Source organism: Passer domesticus, chromosome 2 (assembly GCF_036417665.1).
Source record: "Passer domesticus isolate bPasDom1 chromosome 2, bPasDom1.hap1, whole genome shotgun sequence".
Lineage (NCBI taxonomy): Eukaryota > Metazoa > Chordata > Aves > Passeriformes > Passeridae > Passer > Passer domesticus.
Genome location: NC_087475.1, coordinates 126,834,424 through 126,854,053, shown reverse-complemented (window position 1 = coordinate 126,854,053; position 19,630 = coordinate 126,834,424). Strand labels below are relative to the sequence as shown.

The following is a 19,630-nucleotide window of genomic DNA, read 5'->3' as shown; positions in this document are numbered from 1 at the left end:
CTTGGGCACTCCCAGGGATCCAGGGAAGGCAAAGGGATTGCAGCTACTCCTCCCAGCAAACAAAAGGCTGGAGAACTCTGGGAAGGTTCAGTGTCTCTGCTCCCAGAGCTCAGCAGGGTTAATAACCTGCTGCTCTCACAGCCCCCATGTAAACACACAATTTTGGGGCACAGGGCTGACACTCCAAGTTCATGCTCCATAGTTCCATTTTAGTTTTCCTCCTTCAGGCCTGACTTCCAACTGCCTTCTGAAAAGGAAACAAGTCCTGGACTTGTTTGAACAAGTGGGTAACACCTGCTCCAAGCTTTTGGCTTTACTGCATTGTCTGGGGTTTGAGGTTTGTTCTTTAAAGCCCAACCTAACTGGCTTAGGAGAAAAAAAAGAAAAGCCCATAACCAGTTTCAGGAATAACAGAGAAAAAGACTTCATTCATTCCAATCCTTTGTTTTCAGGAAACTTACCCTGACATTTCTTTGCCAACACATGAGGAAAACTGCAGAAAATGCAAACACAGGCAGGATGGTGCTTCAAAGGGAGAAGGAACAGCCCTGCCTTGGCTCCAGTTTCTCCTGACCCAGCCTCTCTTCTGGGATATTTCTGTATCAGAGAGCCCGTTTTACTGGAATCTTAACAAGCAGGGAAGAGCAGAGCAGCATCCTGCCTGCCAAGTGCAATTTGTTTATGCAAGACTTCCAGAATCCATCTTTCCTCTGCCCCAGAAACACTCTGAGCACTCAGAAGGAAGAGGCTGAAGTGTGGTGATGGGAGAGCTGGGCACAGCCGAGTGCTGCTGCAGTGGGAAGTGCTCCCAGCAGAGCCCAGGGAAGGCTCCATCCCAGCTCTGATGTCACTGCAGCGCTGCCCTGGAGTGCTTTTCCCAGAGAACTTCCAGGTGGGGATTCATGGAGACAGCAGGACAGCTCCCAGTCCAGCCTGCCAGCCTGTGACTTCATCCTAAACTGAATTAGGAATTGGGAATCCCACTGGAACACTGCTTGGAGGTTTTCTCTGCTTAAACACCATCCACCCACGTCAAACAGACAAGAATTATTTATCTGTCGGGGCTGATTTTGCCCAATTAATTCATTAAGGAGTTGGGGGGAATATTCTGGAGAATGCCACATGCTGTGAGCAGATAAATAACATGTCCCACTGTCGATGTTTCCTAACTTAGCCTGTATTTAAGGCAAGCAATAAATAACAGCACTGAACATGGCTCTTAACACCAACATAAAATTTTAAAAAACCAAACACTGTCTAATTTTGTTGATTCCTTTGCTGTGCCACTTGTAACTGGTTGATAAATTCCCACAGAAAGGATATCATTCATAAGGACCTTACAAGCCTCTGCTGGGACAATTTTTAGGGATGTACTCAGCAAAAGATGATGCACAACAGGTTATGTGCACCACAACGGGTTGGGATTTGCACACAAAGAAGAATTAATCAAAATAAATCCCATTTACTATCATGACAGCCAACTATAAATTTTAATTTAGCTGAAGGGAAACCAAATATTGACATCCTGGACTAGACTGGCCATGAAGTTTGACTGATGTTACACAAAGCTAACCTGATGCTTAAACAACAACAATTATAAGCCGTTAGTACCACCAGCCTTAAAATGTGAAAATTCTACCAATATTTCCCCAATCCATTCAGGTGAAAAAATACATCGACACAAGAGCCATCCAGCTTTTTCAAAATTACAGTGCCTTTCATGAAAGAAACCAGGAGCAATGCTACCTGCCAAGTCAGTAAACAAAATTAGAACAGGAAGAATAATAAATTCCATTTTTAATCAGGGAAAATGCCAGAAATAATTAAAAACTAATACCCCTTGTGGAAGCCCAGCTGAAATATTTGCTGATTTAAAATTAAAATGGTCTTGCATTGGGCTAACAAAGAGTTATATTTAGAATATTTTCAACATTAAAAGCAGCACAGCCGACGTGCATCCACCTCCCTGATTGCAGAGGGAGCCACAGAACAGAGTTATCTGCACAGGGCTGGGGGAAGCCGAGGCACAAATGGTCACTTAGCCCAAATTCTCAATTTCTCAGCTCAGTTTCTGTAAGAAACCCTGACAACCCAGCCCAGGCACGAAAGTCTCCCGCTCTCGGGGATCAAGCTGCTCACATCCACCTCCACGTAATCCTCTGAGCACTACTACAGTGCCACAGTGGAAATTAAAGACCAGCTCTCCAGTGCAGCTATTGAGATAACGACACCAGGCCGGGCAGGAACCAGGCAGCTCCATCCCTCCCGATTCCCAGGGAGCAGCTCGTGCCAACAGGTGGCATTTCAGATGAACACCACTCTGTGCTGCTGGATAAACCCGGCCTCACACAAAGCTGGGCCTGGGGAAGCCCCTTCTGTGCCGTTATTCCCATGGAATAACCCGCAGTGCTCGCACAGGGCGGGTTCATCCCCTCTGTGTTTCCCTACCACTGCTCATTTTCACCTTCTCAACGTTCCCAGAGAACACCCGGCCCAGATGTGGGGATGTTCATCACAGAAGGACAGGGATATTTAATGCTCACAGCCCTTTCTCCCCCCAAGCTTTTAAATTCTAGAGATTCTGTTCAACTACAAGGCAAGGATTTCAGCGTGCAGCACCCCAGCTGCCTGACAGCTTTAGTGGGTTAACCAAAGCTGTGTCTGAGAAAAAAGGTGATAGATTAGGGCTCTGCTCTTCAACCCAGCTCCAGGGATTCACAGGCAAGAGCTTGAAATCTCCCCGAGTCCCAAAGCCCCTTTCACAGCCTGAGAAGTTCCTCTCCTGTACCACTGAAAGAAACCTGGAATGAATCACAGAAAGGTTGGGGACCTTCAAGATCATCCCTCCATCCAGGTGAGGTGCCATGCAGGGGACGTGGTGGTGACAAACATCTCCTCAGACAGCAGGGGCTGTGCTCAGCACGGTGCCACTTCATCAGAAAATGCCACAGTCACATTTCCTGGAAAATCCCCTCGCCCAGGATTCTTCTCCTGGGAAGCTGAGAAGCCTCAGAGGAAAAGGAAAACAACAATTATCTGATTTGCTTCTCCTGTGTTTTGCTGTTTTGGAATGTGTTTGGAGATTGTTTCATTGGTTTTTGCTGTGAATTGTTTTGACTTATTGGCCAATAGGGCCAAGCTGTGTTGGACTCTGGAGAGAGAGTCACAAGTCTCATTATTATCTTTTTAGCCTTCTGTAAGTATTCTTTCTGTATTCTTTAGTATAATTTTGTTTAGTGTTCTTTAATATAATATAGTATCATAAAATAATAAATTAGCTTTCTGAGAACATGGAGTCAGATTCATCATTCCTTCCTTCGTCTGAGAACCCCGCAAATACAATAAGAAAAGTGAAAAATTTCACTCTAAACTCAAGTGAAAGGAGTCACATGCACCTCCAGAATTTGGCGGCTACACAGACCTGTGGGACCCACTCAATTACTCTGGGATAACGTTGCCATAAATTGTAGGTCAGGCATAGTGGAATACAAATCCCTGGCCTCTGGCATTCCTCTACTAGGTTTAAAAAGAGAGGTTGGACAAAGATAATCCTGTTATTGCTCTGTCAATTTCACTAGCAGAGACTCTAAATGTGAAATTTGGTCCAGCTTGAGCAATAAAATCAGATTTTCATTTCCAGGCTCCCAAGAGCTTCGGCTGGGAGCTCCAGCAGTTTGAGAACTGGGGGCTTTTGGAAGTGGGGAGCTGGGGGAGAGCCTGGAGAGGCTTCCCCAGAAAGGGACAGAGTTTCTGAGAGCGTTGTGCTCCGGAGCGCGCGGCGACACGTGGCGCTGCCGTCTGCCGCGAGGAGCAGGAGCTGCCAGGGAGGCGTGAAGTCTGTCCCTTCTGTCCCCAGCTCCCAGCTACGTGGGGACGTGACTCACATCCCGCTGCAGGCTGAGCCAGGCAAGACATTTCGTTGCCATTTAGACAATGAATCAGGAGCTCTGAGAGTAGCACAACCCCGACGAGGTTTTGTCTTCCGGTGTTCGAATGCAGATCTTATTTTTGAGAAGAATTTGATGAAAGGGTAATTTTATATACCTGATGAAAAGGTTTGGTCCTTGATTCCTTCTCAGCAGTATTACATGCTGCCATAACCTTGAACCACAGACCCACAGAATCTCCTGAACTGGAAGGAACCCACAAGGATTGAGTCCAACTGCTGACCCTGCACAGGACACCCCAACAATCCCATCGCATTCCTGAGAAACACCTGGATGTGTTTCACTTCTTCCATAAATAATCAAGGCCCAAAGCAGATTACAGAAAAGTCAGCGGAAGCAACAGGTAGGCAGAGGTTTTGAAAAACTGCTGCTGCTCCCTTAAGTGACTCATTTTGGGGTTCAACGAGCAAAAAGTGCATTAAAATTTCAAAGGGTTCCTGTACAAAAATAGCTCTGCACAGCTGGAGTGGCTTCAAGTGAGATGCACACTCTGATGAGCAGGTTCAAGATTGCTCTGAAAGAGCTAAATATCTGCAATCTTGTGTGAATGCCAGGTGAGCTGTGCTCCTCCTAAAGCTGCTGAGGGAGCATGGGCTGGGCAGTTATTTCAAACACAGGGTGATCAAATCAAACCTGGGATAAGCACGGCACAGCCTGAGCAGGTTCTGGGGACCAGCAGGATGAGCCCCTCGACCTGGGAAACCCTGGAGCTGGGACTAGGACCCCATCCCAGTGCAAGGGAGAACGTGCTCCCAGGGATGGCGGGTCTGTGTCCCAGAAATGAGGCTGGCTGGACCCCAAATTGACTCCAAAGGCAATCCCGCAGACTTCCTGCTTCCCTGGTAGACAACAGCTCCCAGCAAAATGCACTGACCTCAGAGCAGGCTCAGGCTGGACATCTGAAGGAATTTCCCCATGGAAAGGGTGATTAAGCATTGGCAGGGTCTGCCCAGGGAGTTCTGGAATTCCCATCCCTGGAGGTGTCCAGGGAAAGGCTGGATGTGGCACTCAGTGCTCTGGGCTGGTGACAAGGGGCACAGCTTTAACCTGATGATCTCTGAGTTCCTTTCCAGCCTCAGTGATTCTGGGATTCTGTGATTCTGAGCCTGAGGAAACCCCCTGTGGGATACCATGGCAATTCCTGCCCCTCCTATGAGCAGGGAGCCAGCTTCACCTCCAGCCAGAAGCAACCCCAGGAAAAGCCTGGAATCCCAGACTGCTCATGCTGTCCCCACAGCCCTGCACAGTTTGGTCTGCAGGGGTTATTTCTCCTCTCAATAGATTGATTAGCAATTCTGCCTGCCTACCCACGTGCTGTCCAGGAGCTGTGGGTCTCACTGGGTTCCTTCAAGGATTTCAGCCTTTTCTGCCCTGCACATTCGTCCTCAGCACCAAACCAACATTTGCTGCAGCACTTCTCCTCGAGGCTCTGCGTTGCTGAATTCTGCAGAAAGAGCACATTCCACAGCCACGCTTCCTATGGTTTGCAAGATGGATCTGTGCCTTACACACAGCAGGGCTGTGCTGTCTGCAGCAGTCCTCCTTGTGGGACACCTCCTCAGGAGCTGCTCAGGGGCCCTGCTGGATTGTTGTACCCGAGCTCCTGCACGGGCTGAAACCAGAGCTCCACAGTCACGTGAGGATATGTGAGCCTGGGTCCAGGGGCTCACACAAAGCTGGAGCTGTTTTTCCTGTCATCACAGACCTGGGACTGGCAATTATTTCGTTTCCATCTCTCTGGTGCTGACGGGGCAATCGCTGTCCTGCCTCAGGCAGCAGAACAGCCCCAGCTCCCATTTCCTGTGGCACCCAACAGAATCATGGAACCATGGAATATCCTGGGCTGGAAGGGACTCGGGGATCACCCAGTCCCACTCCTGGCCCTGCACAGACACCCAACAATCCCACTCTGACCCTGAGAGCCTTGTCCAAAGGCTCCTGGAGCTCTGTGGGGCCGTGCCCATTCCCTGGGGAGCCTGGGCAGTGCCCAGCACCTCTGGGGGAAGAACCTTTCCCTAAATCCAACCTAAACCTGCCCTGGCACAGCTCCACTGTTCCCTGGGTCCTGTCACTGTCCCAGAGAGCAGAGATCAGTGCTACCCAACAGTGGAGCCAGGCTTTTGGCAGGCACTAAGTGGGTCAGCCTCCTGTTCTCCAGCAGAACTCAATGCATGCCTGATGAGATCCCAGTCCCTGCAGAGACTCAGAGAGCCCAGGCCCTCTGCCTGACCTCCATCCTGCCCAAATCTTTACCCTGCTCAGTCCCAGCCTCTCTGAGCTCCCGACCCAAACCTCTGCCTGGAAATGGGTTCCCAAGGAGGACAGCTGTAGGGTGCTGGCAAACACGAGGTTTTTCTCTTAGCTGTGAAGCCCCATGAGGCTGCCAGCACACCTTCCCTGCAATGCCTCTATTTCCAAACAATCCAGCCCCTTTTCCCAAAGATGCAGCCCGAGCCCTGCAGGTGGATCTACCCTCCAAGCCATACTCCCAAAAAAGCCTTGGTTTCTCTCTCTCCCCTTGCCAGAAGCACAAACCAAGGGCGCTGTGATTTTCTCATGGCCCCAGACAGCCACTGCCTGTTCCCTGCATTGCTTCACCTCGTTTGGAAATACAGACTCAGCTCCTGGAGCACCTGCATGGCTGTGAAACCCTGCCCTTGTCTTGCCTCAGCCCTGCTGCACCAGGGCTGGAGGGCACATTTCAGCCGAGAGCCAGTGGGAATGGACCAGGGGCTCCCAGGGATATTCCCAATAGCTTCTCGCTCTTCATGGAGCTCTGGACATCTGTATGAATTCCCCAACTCCAGGTGGCTTAAAAAAAGTGGCTGCATCTTGCTCCTCCTCAAAAATCCCTTATTCCTTTTAATTTCCCTTTTACAAAACTCTCCATAAACTCCAAACTTAAAGGTACACTCAGGTAACCACGTCAGGCATAAAGACCTGTTTGAAGCAGTAAACAGGAGCTGAAATGTCATGGATTCATTCAGGTGCCTCCAGGAATGACAGCTCGAAGGAACACATCACACAGCATGACTTTCCAAATTTTTAAAAACCAGGCTGGTAAATTACAGTGATTTATCACTCCACAACAAAGTACACACACACACAAAAGCACTTCCCAGAAAAAGATTACCAAGCAATCATCCAGATGTTACTAAAGCATTAAGATTAATTTGGAAAAAAAAAAATCAGCAAGGAACTGACTCCCACAGGCTTTTTGTTATCATAAATTTTATCCTGCAACTTCCAAGAGAACAGAGCTCTGGACTGTGCCTCAAGTCTCCCTGGCTGTGTGAGTTTCTGCTGCCCACCTCACAGCTCTTACAGCAGCACCCTCTAACTCACCATGGGGGACCAGGGAGTCAACAAAAACACAACTTTCCTCCCACTTCAGAGGAAAAAAAACAACCCCACAAGATTCTCATTGTCGCAAAGGAAGAAAGAAAAGGCTCCTTTGTTAGTGCTAAGAACAGCCCATCAATCATTTTTCACCAGAACAACCTTTGGCATGTGTTACACATCACCTGCAGACAGAGGATGCCTGACAAGGGCTCTCAGCCACTGCTGAAATTCCTGCCCAGACATCACACACCCTGGGAAACTGCAGCACCCCAGCTCCTGCCCAGGGGGATCCCCTCAACAGGAGAAGGGGAAACCACTGGCAAAGGGAAGGAGCAGCTGGGGAAAGCTGGCAGGACCAGGCACAACCTCTGGGCTGGGTCTCCCAGGCTCCTGAGCCAGCCGAGTGCCCATCCCTGGAGGTGCCCACGGGGACACCTGGACCTGGCAGTGCTCTGGGCTGGTCACAAGGTGGGCAGCAGGACCAGCTGCGACTGCTTGATCCCGGAGATGTTTTCCCAGCTAAAAGATTCTGTGAGGTGGCTGCACCCAGCAGATTCCCAGCTCCATTCGCAGCAGATTCCCAGCTCCCCTGCCGGGGTGGCCTTGCGCAATGGGAGCCTTTGTCTCCATCTCAGTGTCTGAGGGCCTGGGGCACACTCTGAACACACCTTCCCCACCCAGGCTAATGCAAACGAGCAGCAGAGCAATTCCCGGCTGGGAAGCAGGCAGCAGGCTGCTGGGTGTTACAGCAATACACGAAGCCAAGCTGCTGTGAGGGTATTTCTGCAGTGTGAGGTGTGCAGGGAGATCCTGGCATCCCCCAGAAACACGGGAAGAAGGTATTCATGCAAAACCTACATACTTCCCTTCTTCTGCCCAACTTCTGCTATCTCAGAGACCCCAAAACCACTTTCTGGCTTTGGACAAAAAGCTACAAGAGAGGTCTGGCAACTTCCCCAGCTCTTGCAGCTCTGCCCTGCACTGCCCAACTTCAGGGAGCCTCATCTCTGGAGGGGGACAACAGCTCCAGCACTGGCTGAAAGGAACATTTCCCTACACACACAGGAAAAAACACCTCCTGCATAAAGACTCTGCTATTCCAGAGCTGGTTCTGCACATATTACCCAGTATCACATCCCCTCAACAAGTGACTCATTCTACTGCACCTCATAGAGAAACTGAGCCCGTCGCTTCCACACTGTTAGGAAGGGAAAATACAAACAGAAATGCAGAGCAGCTTTCAGAAGAAAACACCTGTTTCTGCCTCTTCGGAAATAAATACAACTGCTCCCAAGCCCGTGGCTGCCCACTGGCACCCCTCCTGCCCTGACACCCACAGAAGAGCACACCCACTGCGACTTCCACATTCCTGTGTCCCCACGGCACATTTTTGGGCAATGTCCCTGCCTGCAGACACTCGTGCCCTTCCAGCAGGATGTACGTGTGCAGGGTGATTTGTGGTCAGCCCCAGATGAGCCTGCAGAGCTGCTGCTCACTCCCTGTAACTCAGGGCAGCTCTGGCAGTGCGAGGTGACGCAGCTCACCCCGCACCAGTCTTGCTCAAGTGGCACCACGGCACATTTTCCGTGCTCCTCCTAACAACAGGCTCCTGCAGCCCAGAGAATGCCTGGCCACTTGCTAAACTCTGTAACATCACCAGGAGTCTCCTAACTACCCCTAGAACCATGGAATCACACAGTTGTTACAGCTGGAAAAGACCTCTGAGACCGTGGAGTGCCACCATGGGACATCTGTCTAGACACTACTACAAAGTGCCAGAGTTGAACCAGTGCTGCTTTCCCCATCTCCAGCCTGCCAGAGCTCACTGCTGGGCAGAGCAAAGGCAGAAAGCAGAGTGGGAACTGCTGTGGGTGCTGGAGATTCCTGAGGCAAAGCAGGAGCAGAGCTCTCCCTGGGCTCAGCCTGCAGGTCCCGCCTGATGGGCACCCCTTCCCCTGCCCAGATCATTCCCCTGCTTGGCTTTGTGAGGGCTTTTCGAGCTGCCTGAGAACATCACATCCCAGCTCTCAGGCAAAGCCTAATTGGAAGCCTCAAGAAGCAATTACACTAAAAGCACTCTGCAGTGAATCAAGCACCTGTCTGGCAGCCGCGGGGCCGGCTCACGGGGCTGTGCCTCTGGGACACGGCACGCAGAAAGCCTCCACACGTGGAACAACACCACAGCTTCCTGCCCCTGCAAGGAAGGAGGGGCTGGCAGCTCTCACCAACATCCCCTTCCTCGAGCCCTCTGCCTGCATCCCACTGGGAACACAAACACGCAGCCGGGAGCGGGGCTGCTGAACCAGGGAAAAGGATGCTCGTGTCTGCTTCCAGCTCACTTAGCATTTGAGATGTCACAACCAATAAAAACTCCACTCTGGTTCCAGAAACCCCTCTTTTGTGACCTGTGCCTTGTGAGGCACGATAAAAACATGAACATCTACGTGGTAACTTCTCCTTTCGCCCCCTGCTTGTGGCACAGCCGGGCTAATCCCATTCCCACTGCTCTGCGTTCTGACCTCCTTAAACAACCCCATGCGAGGATGTTAAAACACTCTCATCTATAAATAATGCATTCCCCTCATCCAGCAATGGATTACTGGGCCATAAAACTCCCTGCAATGCTCTGCACAGTCGCCAGTTTAACAAAATAATACCCAGGAAGACACATCAGTAGAGTCTCACCCTCCTCCTTGATGAATTCAATGCCACTGTTACTTTTACACTGGATTTTTCTTTACAGTTAATTATTTAGAAGCTGGTATTTTATTCCAGCAGCCTTTTTTGTCCCCCTTTAATTTTTTGAGCTAATAACCCTCACAGCTGGGAGAAGACCAGCACTGGGGCACTCACCAGAGCCAAAGGGGAGCAGTGAGGTCACAGTTCAGACCCAAGCCAAGCTGCTGGGAGCTCCCACTGCTGCCACCTCATCCTCCTGCCCCAGCTTTGGGCAGAAGGATTCCCAGGCATTCCCCGGAGCAGTCCAGGTCACTGATCCTGCAGGGAAGTAGCTGTTTTCCTGGGGGTTCCTTTCCAAACAGCCATCACCTATGAGTCAAGCCACAGTGTGTAACTTCATTAGAGACAAACGAGCCTGCTCCAGACACTGCTGCCTAATAGACTCAGTGCCACTGCAAAATCAATGCTTCTTCTCAACACCAATTCCAGCAGGAGTCCTACCACTGATTTCCCAGAGCAAAAGCATTAAGCTCAAGCAAATGCTTAAATGATGCAAATTTGCGGTTTGGCAGAATTTTTTCTGTCAGGCATTTTGGAAAAATAAAGCGTTTCTGCCTCAAAACAAGTTAGAAACCAGACAGGCACCCTTTAAAGAGCAAGTTCCCCAGGAAGCACAACCAGGCCTGCCACATTTGGGCACCTGATCCCTCAGCCCCACGTGCTGTGCTGAGCACAGCAATTTTCCACACCTTTTCCATGATGCACAGATCACTTTTAACTCTGAAAGGACGGGGGAAAGCAGGCGAGCCAGTGGCACCCACCAAACCTGCTCGCTTCGTTCCACAGCGCCCATCACGTGTGGAAATGTAAATCCCTCCTGCAATATTAAAACACCTTCCAAGGAGCCAACAGCCAGCTCAGCAACGGGGCTCTGGTACACGAAACAAAACTCTGAAAGCGCATTTCCAACAGCCCCAGAGTGACTTAACCCCCAGAAAAAGGTATGCATTAGCCTTTGCCTCTGCCCCGGAGGATTACTCACAGCTGATGGGCTCTGAGTCAGGGCTGAACCCTGCCCGTGGGAAGGCAAGCCCGTGGCCCTGGGGAAGCAGGAGCCATCCCTGACATTGTCCCAGCAGCCCTGGGGACAGCAGCTCGGGCTGGGGAGCCGGGACGGGGCCGGAGCAGGGCCAGGAGACAGCGCTGCTGCTGCTGCTCCGTGCTCAGCCCCGATGCTTAGTCACAGTAATTGCAGAGCCAGGGCTCTGTGCTCACATTTCCTGTCACCGACCCAAGAATTAGGCAATTTAGATTCAGAGATAGCGCCCGGGATATTAAATAACTTGATAAGCCATCGCTGGAGGAACCGGGAGGAAAACGAGCAGCTCCACAGGGACGAGGTTCCCCCAGTCCCGGCTGCGCGGCGTTCCCAAATCTTTGGGAAGTGTGAGCCCCCCCAAAAGGCAGCATTCCCCCCTCGGGGAGCAGCACTGCCCTGCACAGACACCCAACAGAGCTGCAGTCAAGTTGAAACCTTTCACAGGGCTCATTTTCAACAATTAAAGAGCATGGCAACCTGTAATTACGGAAAATAAAGCCAGACAGCTGGAGAAGGGAACATCTCCAGTCAGTAACACGATACCACATTTTCTCTCTCAGGGAATTCAGCTATGAACTCCCCAGCTCCCATTCAATCAGCTCCAGCCCTCCGAGCAGCACAAAAACTGGAGAAGCAGACAGTACCTGACAACCCCACTACACACAACTCGCAGAAAGCAACACTTTTATCCACAAAACATGGGAATGGGGAGAGGAGAGCCCTCCCGGACACACAGCTCAGGCAGCCCGGCGGTGCTGTACGCCAAACCCATCCCCGGCAGCCGAGTCTCACCGCTCATCATCAGCAGCACGAACATCTTCTCCTTCCGTGCTTCCCGAGCCCCGGCCGCCGCTAGCAGAAAGGAGGAAGCGCCTGCATTTCATTCCCTGCCGCTCCGGAGTGGGTGTAACTGGCGAAGTTTCACGCCGAGATGAGATGGGTCAATTGGGTGTGTTTGAAGGTTTGGGGTTTTGCCATCCCTCCCCTCCTCCCTCCCTCCCTCCGTCTCTTCCTCCCTCCCTCTCCTGATTAATTCCTCCCGTCGCAGGCTTCAGACGAGCTGCCACTCAGCCCCGCTGGCTCCTGAAATGTGAATTCCCAGGACATCCCTCCGGGGCGGCTTTAACTCACCGACAGCCGCCAGGAGCTGCATCCCAGGAGCAGGAGAGGCGGCCGGCTCCCGATTCCGGGCGCACAGCTCCCACTCCTCGGGATTCTGCGGTGCTCGCAGGCACCGGCTCAGCAGCACGGCAGAACATAAAACATTCCGACCAGCCCGTGCCTTGTGCCTCTGCCCTCCCGGGTGTCCCTGCTCCCGGTGGGATGGGGCTTCTGGAGGGGACTCGTTAAGAACACGCCCGCAGCTGCTCCCAGTCAGCTGCACACAGGTGCAGGAGGGTTCCCAGGATCGGGAACTGCAGGGAATTAGAAATTACAGCGATCTGCTTTTACTTAATTCCCACTTCCACATATCTGTCCCTGGATTAAGATTTGAGCAGCAGCGTCCTCCAGGCCGGGGCTGGCTAATGGTTGCTATAAATAAAAAATACCAACACAAAACCCAGCCCATCTGTGTTTATCCCCCAACTTGGCTCTGCACCACGTATATGGGACAAGAAAAACAGGTATGAAACTGCTCTGAAAAAGAGGCAGACAACACAGTAAATATTCTTTACAGGCAGAAATCAAATTAATTAACAAATTAACAGCTACAACTCTGCCTGATGCTTCACACATACCGACTATTGAGCAATGCCCCTGCCTTTGCAGTCCCACCCTCTGCAACCAAGCAGTGACCGCAAGCTGGGAACAGGACAGAACCACGAGGAAAATAATAAAATAAAAAGGCAAAAGGTACGTGCAGGAGCCTGGCTGTGACCCAGGGCTGGACACGCTGCTGTGTGTCCAGCCCTGGGTCACAGCCAAGGATTTAACAGCTGGAGTGAGGCTGTGGGGCTCCACAGCCTGGGGCTGCGGAGCAAGGGAGGGGATGATTCTATTTTGGGACAGGGACAAGATATCAGAGAAGCAATTTGACATGGCACAGCCATCCTTACAGCCCCCGTGACCAGGAACAGGAGTGAGCAGTGAGGCTGGGCCCACTTCAAACAGCACCTTGGCTTTAACTTCTCATCTCAGATGTTTCCGACAGGTCCACCCACGCCCAGCACGAGGTCCCCCGTGACCACAAGCACGCCCCAGAAGCACCAGAGCTCCACCTGGACAGCAGCAAAGGCTGAAGGAGGGATGGGATCAGACCTGGGGAGCACTGGAAAATCCTGAGCACTATGGCGAGTTTAAACCCCGAATGAGCAAACCGGCAGCTCCCATTGCAGGACAAACACAGGGAGAGCAGCTCCCGGCGCTGGGAACTCGCAAACCCCGAGCGGACGAGCAGGTTTGGCGAGCCACCAGTGACTCAGAGGGCGACGGGGCTGCTGTGCCTGCCCGCGGCTCCGCGCGGGATCGGCCGCCCCCGGCCCGCCGGAGCAGGGCACAGCTCCCACACCGCCCAGGGGTGGCTGCCGCCGGAGCGGGATCACTCCTGTTGGAGTGGGATCCCTCCTGTTGGAGTGGGATCGCTGCCACTGGAACAGGATAGCTGCCATTGCGATAGGATAGCTCCCATCAGAACAGGATCACTGCTGTCGGAGCAGGATTGCTCCCATTGGAATGGCATCATTCCCATTGGAGTTGGATTGCTCCCATCAGAATGGGATCGTTCCCACTGGAGTGCGATTGCTCCCATTGGAATGGGATCGTTCCCATTGGAGTGGGATTGCTCCCATCAGAATGGGATCGTTCCCACTGGAGTGGGATTGCTGCCATCAGAACGGGATCACTGCCATTGGAATGGGATCACTCCCATCGGAACGGGATCGCTCCTGTTGCAATAGGATCACTGCCATCGGAATGGGATCACTCCCACTGGAGTGGGATTGCTCCGGTCGCAATAGGATCGCTGCCATAGGAATGGGATCGTTCCCATCACAACAGGATCACTGGCATCGGAGTGGGACTGCTCCAGTCGGAAGGGGATCACTGCTGTCACGAGTGGGATTGCCCCCATTGGAATGGGATTGCTCCCGTCGCAGCAGGATCACTCCCGTTGGAGCAGGATCGCTGCCGTTGGAGCGGCCTTGGCGTGCACACGCCAGCTCCCACAGACGCTGCAGAGCAGGGACAGCTCTTACTGCCACAGAGCAGCAGTCACTGTCTGCATGAACTCACACTCGGGGGGCAAAAGGCAGCACCAGCCTCCTGCTGCCAGTGCCATCTGCACCCTGCCACAGCAGCACCTGGGGACATCTCTTCCTGCTAGCCAGGCAGACCCTGGGCATGGCCACAACTCCAGGAAAGCATGAGCTGCTCTAAGAGCAGCTTGCAGAAAGCTTCAGACATTGGTGTAACCACTGGCGGGTTGTAAATCACAGAACCATTTTGTTGGAAATCACCTCCAAGGCCATGGATTCCAACCTGTGCCTGATGCCTACCTTGTGACCAGCCCAGGGCACTGAGTGCCACATCCAGGAATTCCTTGCAAACCTCCAGGGATGGGCACTCCAAACCTCCTTGGGCAGCCCCTGCCAATGCTTGACCACATATTCCATGGAGAAATTCCCCCTGGTGTCCAGCCTGAGGTCGTTCCCTCTCCTCCTGCCCCTGTTCCCTGAGAGCAGAGCCTTGTGCAGAGCCGCAAAGTTCAGTGCAGATCTGCAAAAGAAAAGCAGTGACTTCCCCCTCCCCATCATGACCCAGAGCAGTGAAGCAAAAACCAGCAAGCCATAAACAGCAAAATCCTAACGCAGGGAGAGAGACCCATGGAGGGACTCCTGAGCTGTGTAGGATCCAAGAGAAACGAGATGCTGGGTGAGCAGGGAAGGTGTGGAGCAGCCTGAGCAGGAGCCCCGGCGGGCAGTGCCAGGCTCTCCGCTGGGGAGAGCAGGCACTTCCAGGCCTGGCCCTGGCTCCCGGCCCTGCTGACGCACTGGGATACACCCTTTTGATGTGGGCTTCCTCCGAGCTTGTGTAAACAGCCGTGCTCCCTGTGCCAGCCAGGAACTACCAAAACCTGCTGGGAGACAGCCCGGAACGGCACGGAGACAGCCCGGCCAGCTCCGAGGGGGATGGCTGCAGGGAACGGCTCCTCCAGCAGCTTCCATGAGCTCTGCCCTGGAGCAGGGCACAAAATGACCCTTCCCTCCTCAGCTGAGTAATGACAGCACTGGGGAAAGCCTCTTCTCCTTCCATCCTCCTGGCAGGATGGATCCCACCAGTCTGGAGACGATTTAGGTCAGGCCTCAATGGGGGATGCAGCTCCTCCTGAGGGGCAGCTCTGATCTCTGCTCCCCGAGACAGGGACAGGACACAGGGAATGGCTGGAGTTGTGTCAGGGGATATCAGGAAAAGGTTCTTCCACTGCCCAGGCTCCCAGGGAATGGGCATGACACCACAGAGCTCCAGGAGTGTTTGGACAGTGCTCTAGGAATGTTCAGGGTGGGATTGTTGGGGTGAATGTGCAGGGACAGGAGTGGGAATGGATGATCCTGGTAGGTCCCTTCCAACTCAAGACATTCTGTGATTCTGTGAACTTTCCAGGGAGCCCCCAGGCTCTCCCAAACATTGAGCTGAGACATGGAGATCCCACCAGAGAGCCCAGAGGAGAAAGGTCCCCCAACACAGCACTTCTCTGTGGTGAAAGGAAGGGAGACACAATCCAGGTCTGTATCCTGCACAAAGGTGTTTTTATCAACCCTAATTAACATCCTGGGCCTCTCACACCCTGGCACACCTGCTAATTAGCACACATGAGTTAATATCATTTTAACAATGGATTAGCACTCGGGGCAGAAGAAGGGGAGTCACTTCAGCCCAGGGAGTCACCCTGAGCACAGCAGGAAGGTGAGATACGAGGAGCATCTGCTGTGCTCACAGTATCTCCTTAACTAAGGCTTACTTTACAAAGCCAAGGTGCTTCAAAAATTCATGATTGTATCTGTCTTATTTTTCACCTGCACACACAGGTGCCCTTGGAGGAGCGTTCTGTCTCCACCACCCAGACAGGTGGAGCCACTCGGGTCCTTCTGCAAGTCACGGTGGAGTTCCTGAGGTGATCATCACCCTCTCTGATCAAGCACCTTTCAGGACATGACCTGGGGCCTGCCAGCCACTAATCATCCCTCAGGAACACCCCCAGGGAACACCAAGGAGCTGATGTCCAGGCCAGTTTTGGTGCCTCTCCAAACATCCCACAAGCACAGGTGACACCGGGCACACCTCACTGGGACATTGGTGCCCTTTTCCAGGGAATCCTGGAGAAACTGCAGCCCTACACACATAATCTGGCCTTCAAAGCTCCCTGTGGATGATGTGGCCAGGCTTTCACCCTGGAACCCCACTCTGTGGGGCCTCACACACCTGGCAGGAGCAAAGGGCTGTCTCTGTAGCAGGGGACAGTTTGACTCAAGCCATCTCATATTCAGTCATAAACTGGAAAAGAAAGTTGACTTAGCTTGCATTGTTTTCTTTTGAAACCTCAGCTTTCAATCTGGATATCTGTGAAGCAGCACCTCACAAGAGGGCACTGATGGAAAACCATCACACCACCACCAGAATTGTTTCTACCCCCTCCAATTGATGTTTAACACTGCCTGCCTTCACTTTGTCCAATAAAAACCTGCAAACCAGCCCCTGGCAATTACAGAACATTAATTCCATGAAAAATTATACTGGGTTGAATGCATCCACACTCCCTGCTATCAGAAAGATTTTCTCAGCCTCATGTTTCTATTTGGGATTAGGAAGGGAGCTGTGAAAGGCAAGTATTGTTCAGTCACAAATGGTTCCCTTTCAGCCTCTACAGAAGTCAGGTAATGAATTACAGGAGGTTTTTTTCCCTTTGGAGAGGTCAGCAGATATATCAGCTCCTGGGAAAGCTGATCCCTGTTGTTTGGCTACAAGGGGAGCTGAAAAAGGCTCCTAATGAGCTCCAGGGAGTGGATGGTGGCAGCGAGCCAGCACCTTTGCCTGTGAAACCAAGACAAGTGACAAGAGGCAGGAGCCACCTCTGGCCCAAGCACAAGTTAAAATTTAAGGTTTTGGCTGGCAGCTCTCACACGAACGTGGGCACTCTGCTTGCAGACACCCAAAAACCTCCTGAGCTGGAAGGGACCCCCAGAATCATCCAGCCCTGCACAGACACCCCAACAATCCCACCCTGGGCATCCCCGGGAGCCTTCTCCAAAGGATGGGCAGAGCTTAACAGAACAGGGCCTGCTTCCTCTTCCCATGGGAATGCTCAAGGAGGAACATTTTATTCAAGACCTCTAATGCAAACACCTCCTCTCATGTATTTTTTTTAAACCAGGCAGTAGCTGCTGTCATTTTCACGCTGCGTTCTGACACACTGGCACCACATCCCTGCCAATAGTTTTAATTTCATTGGAAAAATCAGCTCTGAGCGAGAGTGACAAGCTGCACGCTGGTGACGAGGCTGTCAAGTGATGGATAATGTAGGTTTACTTTAGCTGTCAAAACTTTTCAACGCTAAAAATAGGTATCACAAGCTTCTGGACTCACTGCACTGAAGCATTAAACACACAGGATATTGACACCCTCAGAGGCGCCCAAAGCCACTCCCTGCTGAGTAAAACCAGCAGCGTGTGATGGGCAGCAAAGGTCTCTGGGTTTTACTTATTTGGAGGAGGGAAAACAACACAGCACAGGATGAAATCTCCTATCCACGCTGGCCAAAGCAAAGACAAGGTGCTGCACACACACCTTGGAACAGAACAGCACAACATGGGATGCAAACCTGGGCGAAGACAGAGAGAAAGAAAGGGAAAAGCTGAGAGAGAAAATCTTGTTCCCTGTTATCCCAGCTCTTGGTCCAGGTCCCAGAAGAGGGAGGGCAGAGATCTTCCCATGGCAGCTCCTTTCTGCCCTTCACCCCTCACCTGCCCCTGCCCAGCAAGAGAGGGCACAGAGCTGTGAGGCTGGGAAGGGTGGGAAAGCAGGGAAGAGCAGGGGGTGAGCAGAGGGATGAGATTTTCATGGAAGGGGTGAGTTCTCCCCAAGCAGTGACCATGGATGGACCCCAGCCCAGCAGCAGCAGCTCACCAAAGGCTCAGTGGCCTTGTGGGTCAGCTGGGATAGGAGGAGGGGGATAAGAGGCACCATTTACAAACCAAATCCAGCTCTATTCATTCCCTCTGAGGTGCTGGGGTGACAAGCACAGGCTGGGCTGTCCCTCCATTAGGCCAATATTTAAGGCAGAAAGAAAATGAAGTGTCATAAGGAATTACTAATTAGCTGTTATCATAACCCTGTGTGTAACTGAGGCAGCACTCTGATGTGCTTTGTAAATAATTAGCAAATTAACTTTCACAATGCAAGTACTGTCCCCATCTCCTGCACGGCCCCGATGGAATAAAAAACACAGTTTGGGCAGATTGTTCCCCTGCTCTGGACAACTGCAGAGCTGCCCAGACACAGGGGGGGATATCAGAGAAGAAGGGAGAAAAGGAGGCTCAGGGGGACCTTGTGGCTCTGTACAACTCCTGACAGGAGGGGACAGCCAGGGGAACAGGGACAGGAGGAGAGGGAACAGCCTCAGGCTGGGCACCAGCAGGAATTTCCTCATGGAAAGGATGCTCAGGCCTTGGAACTGCCCAGGGAGGTTTGGAGTGCCCACCCTGGAGGTGCCCAAGGAATTCCTGGTGTGGCACTCAGAGCTCTGGGCTGGGGACAAGGTGGGCATTGGGCACAGTGTGCACTCCATGGTCTCAGAGGTATTTTCCAGTTCTGTGATTCCATGATTCCCTATGTGCTGGAGGCAGGAACTGAGAGGGGAAATACTCTCCACTCCCAGCAGACCCAAAGAAAACAACTGTGAGCAGCTGCTCCTTCCCTGTCCATCCAATTCTACCTTCCAGCTGAGCAGGAGGGCAGCCACAAGTGTCCTTGTCCTCCCAGAGCCTCCTCAGGGAGCAGGGACCAGAGCAGCCCCGCAGCCACCCGCCCACGCCCTCCTCGTGTCCCTGCCACCCTCCCCTGCCCTGTGGGGTGACTGGCACCTCCAAACCCAAGTGGCTGCCTCAGCAGCTCCCTGCCAAGTGGTGGGAGCAGGGGAGGGAGGGAGGGAGCCCGAGAGGAGGGCAGGAGCACCCAGGCTGCTGTGCCTCCGTGCCGGATGCGCGCTGAGGAAGAGGCAGACTCGCGCTATTTTAGATGTGCTGCACAAAAATAAAAGATGCTGGTTGACTGCACATGTTCTCATTTTTAGAAAAACGAGCTCCAATTTATTTCTTCTATTACAGCCAGATGGTTTAAAAAGAAAAAAAAAAAAAAGCCAACAAATGTCCCCTCAATGTCACCTCAATGCAAAGAAGCCCTGACCTGGTTGTCAGAGCACGGCACAGGGAGCTCACTGTTAACACCTCTCTGAGGGCCCTGACCCCACTCACAGCCTGGCCCAGAGCCCTGTGGGGTGAGCACAGATCTGCACCTCAGGACCTGCCCAGAGGGCCACCAGCACTGACTGTCCCAGCTGACTCAGGGCTAT

At 52.4% G+C, this 19,630-nt stretch overlaps 1 protein-coding gene across 5 annotated transcripts in view; it reads right to left on the bottom strand.

Annotated features, from left to right (window-relative positions):
• TIAM1 (TIAM Rac1 associated GEF 1) overlaps positions 1 to 19,630 on the bottom strand; it is a 147,300-nt gene that overhangs the window by 84,121 nt on the left and 43,549 nt on the right. Inside the window, exons 1-2 of one of the 5 annotated variants that reach the window (XM_064411172.1) lie at positions 12,199 to 12,214; positions 11,860 to 11,977 (exon numbers count right to left, since the gene is read on the bottom strand). The exons of 2 other annotated variants lie outside the window; for them this stretch is intronic. In XM_064411172.1, coding sequence (XP_064267242.1) covers positions 11,860 to 11,884 — 25 coding nt within the window. In that variant the 5' untranslated portion in view covers positions 11,885 to 11,977; positions 12,199 to 12,214. Of the gene's footprint in view, positions 1 to 11,859; positions 12,015 to 12,198; positions 12,215 to 19,630 lie in introns of those variants that run through there. 2 more of the 5 variants (XM_064411176.1, XM_064411174.1) reach the window with 2 other exon arrangements.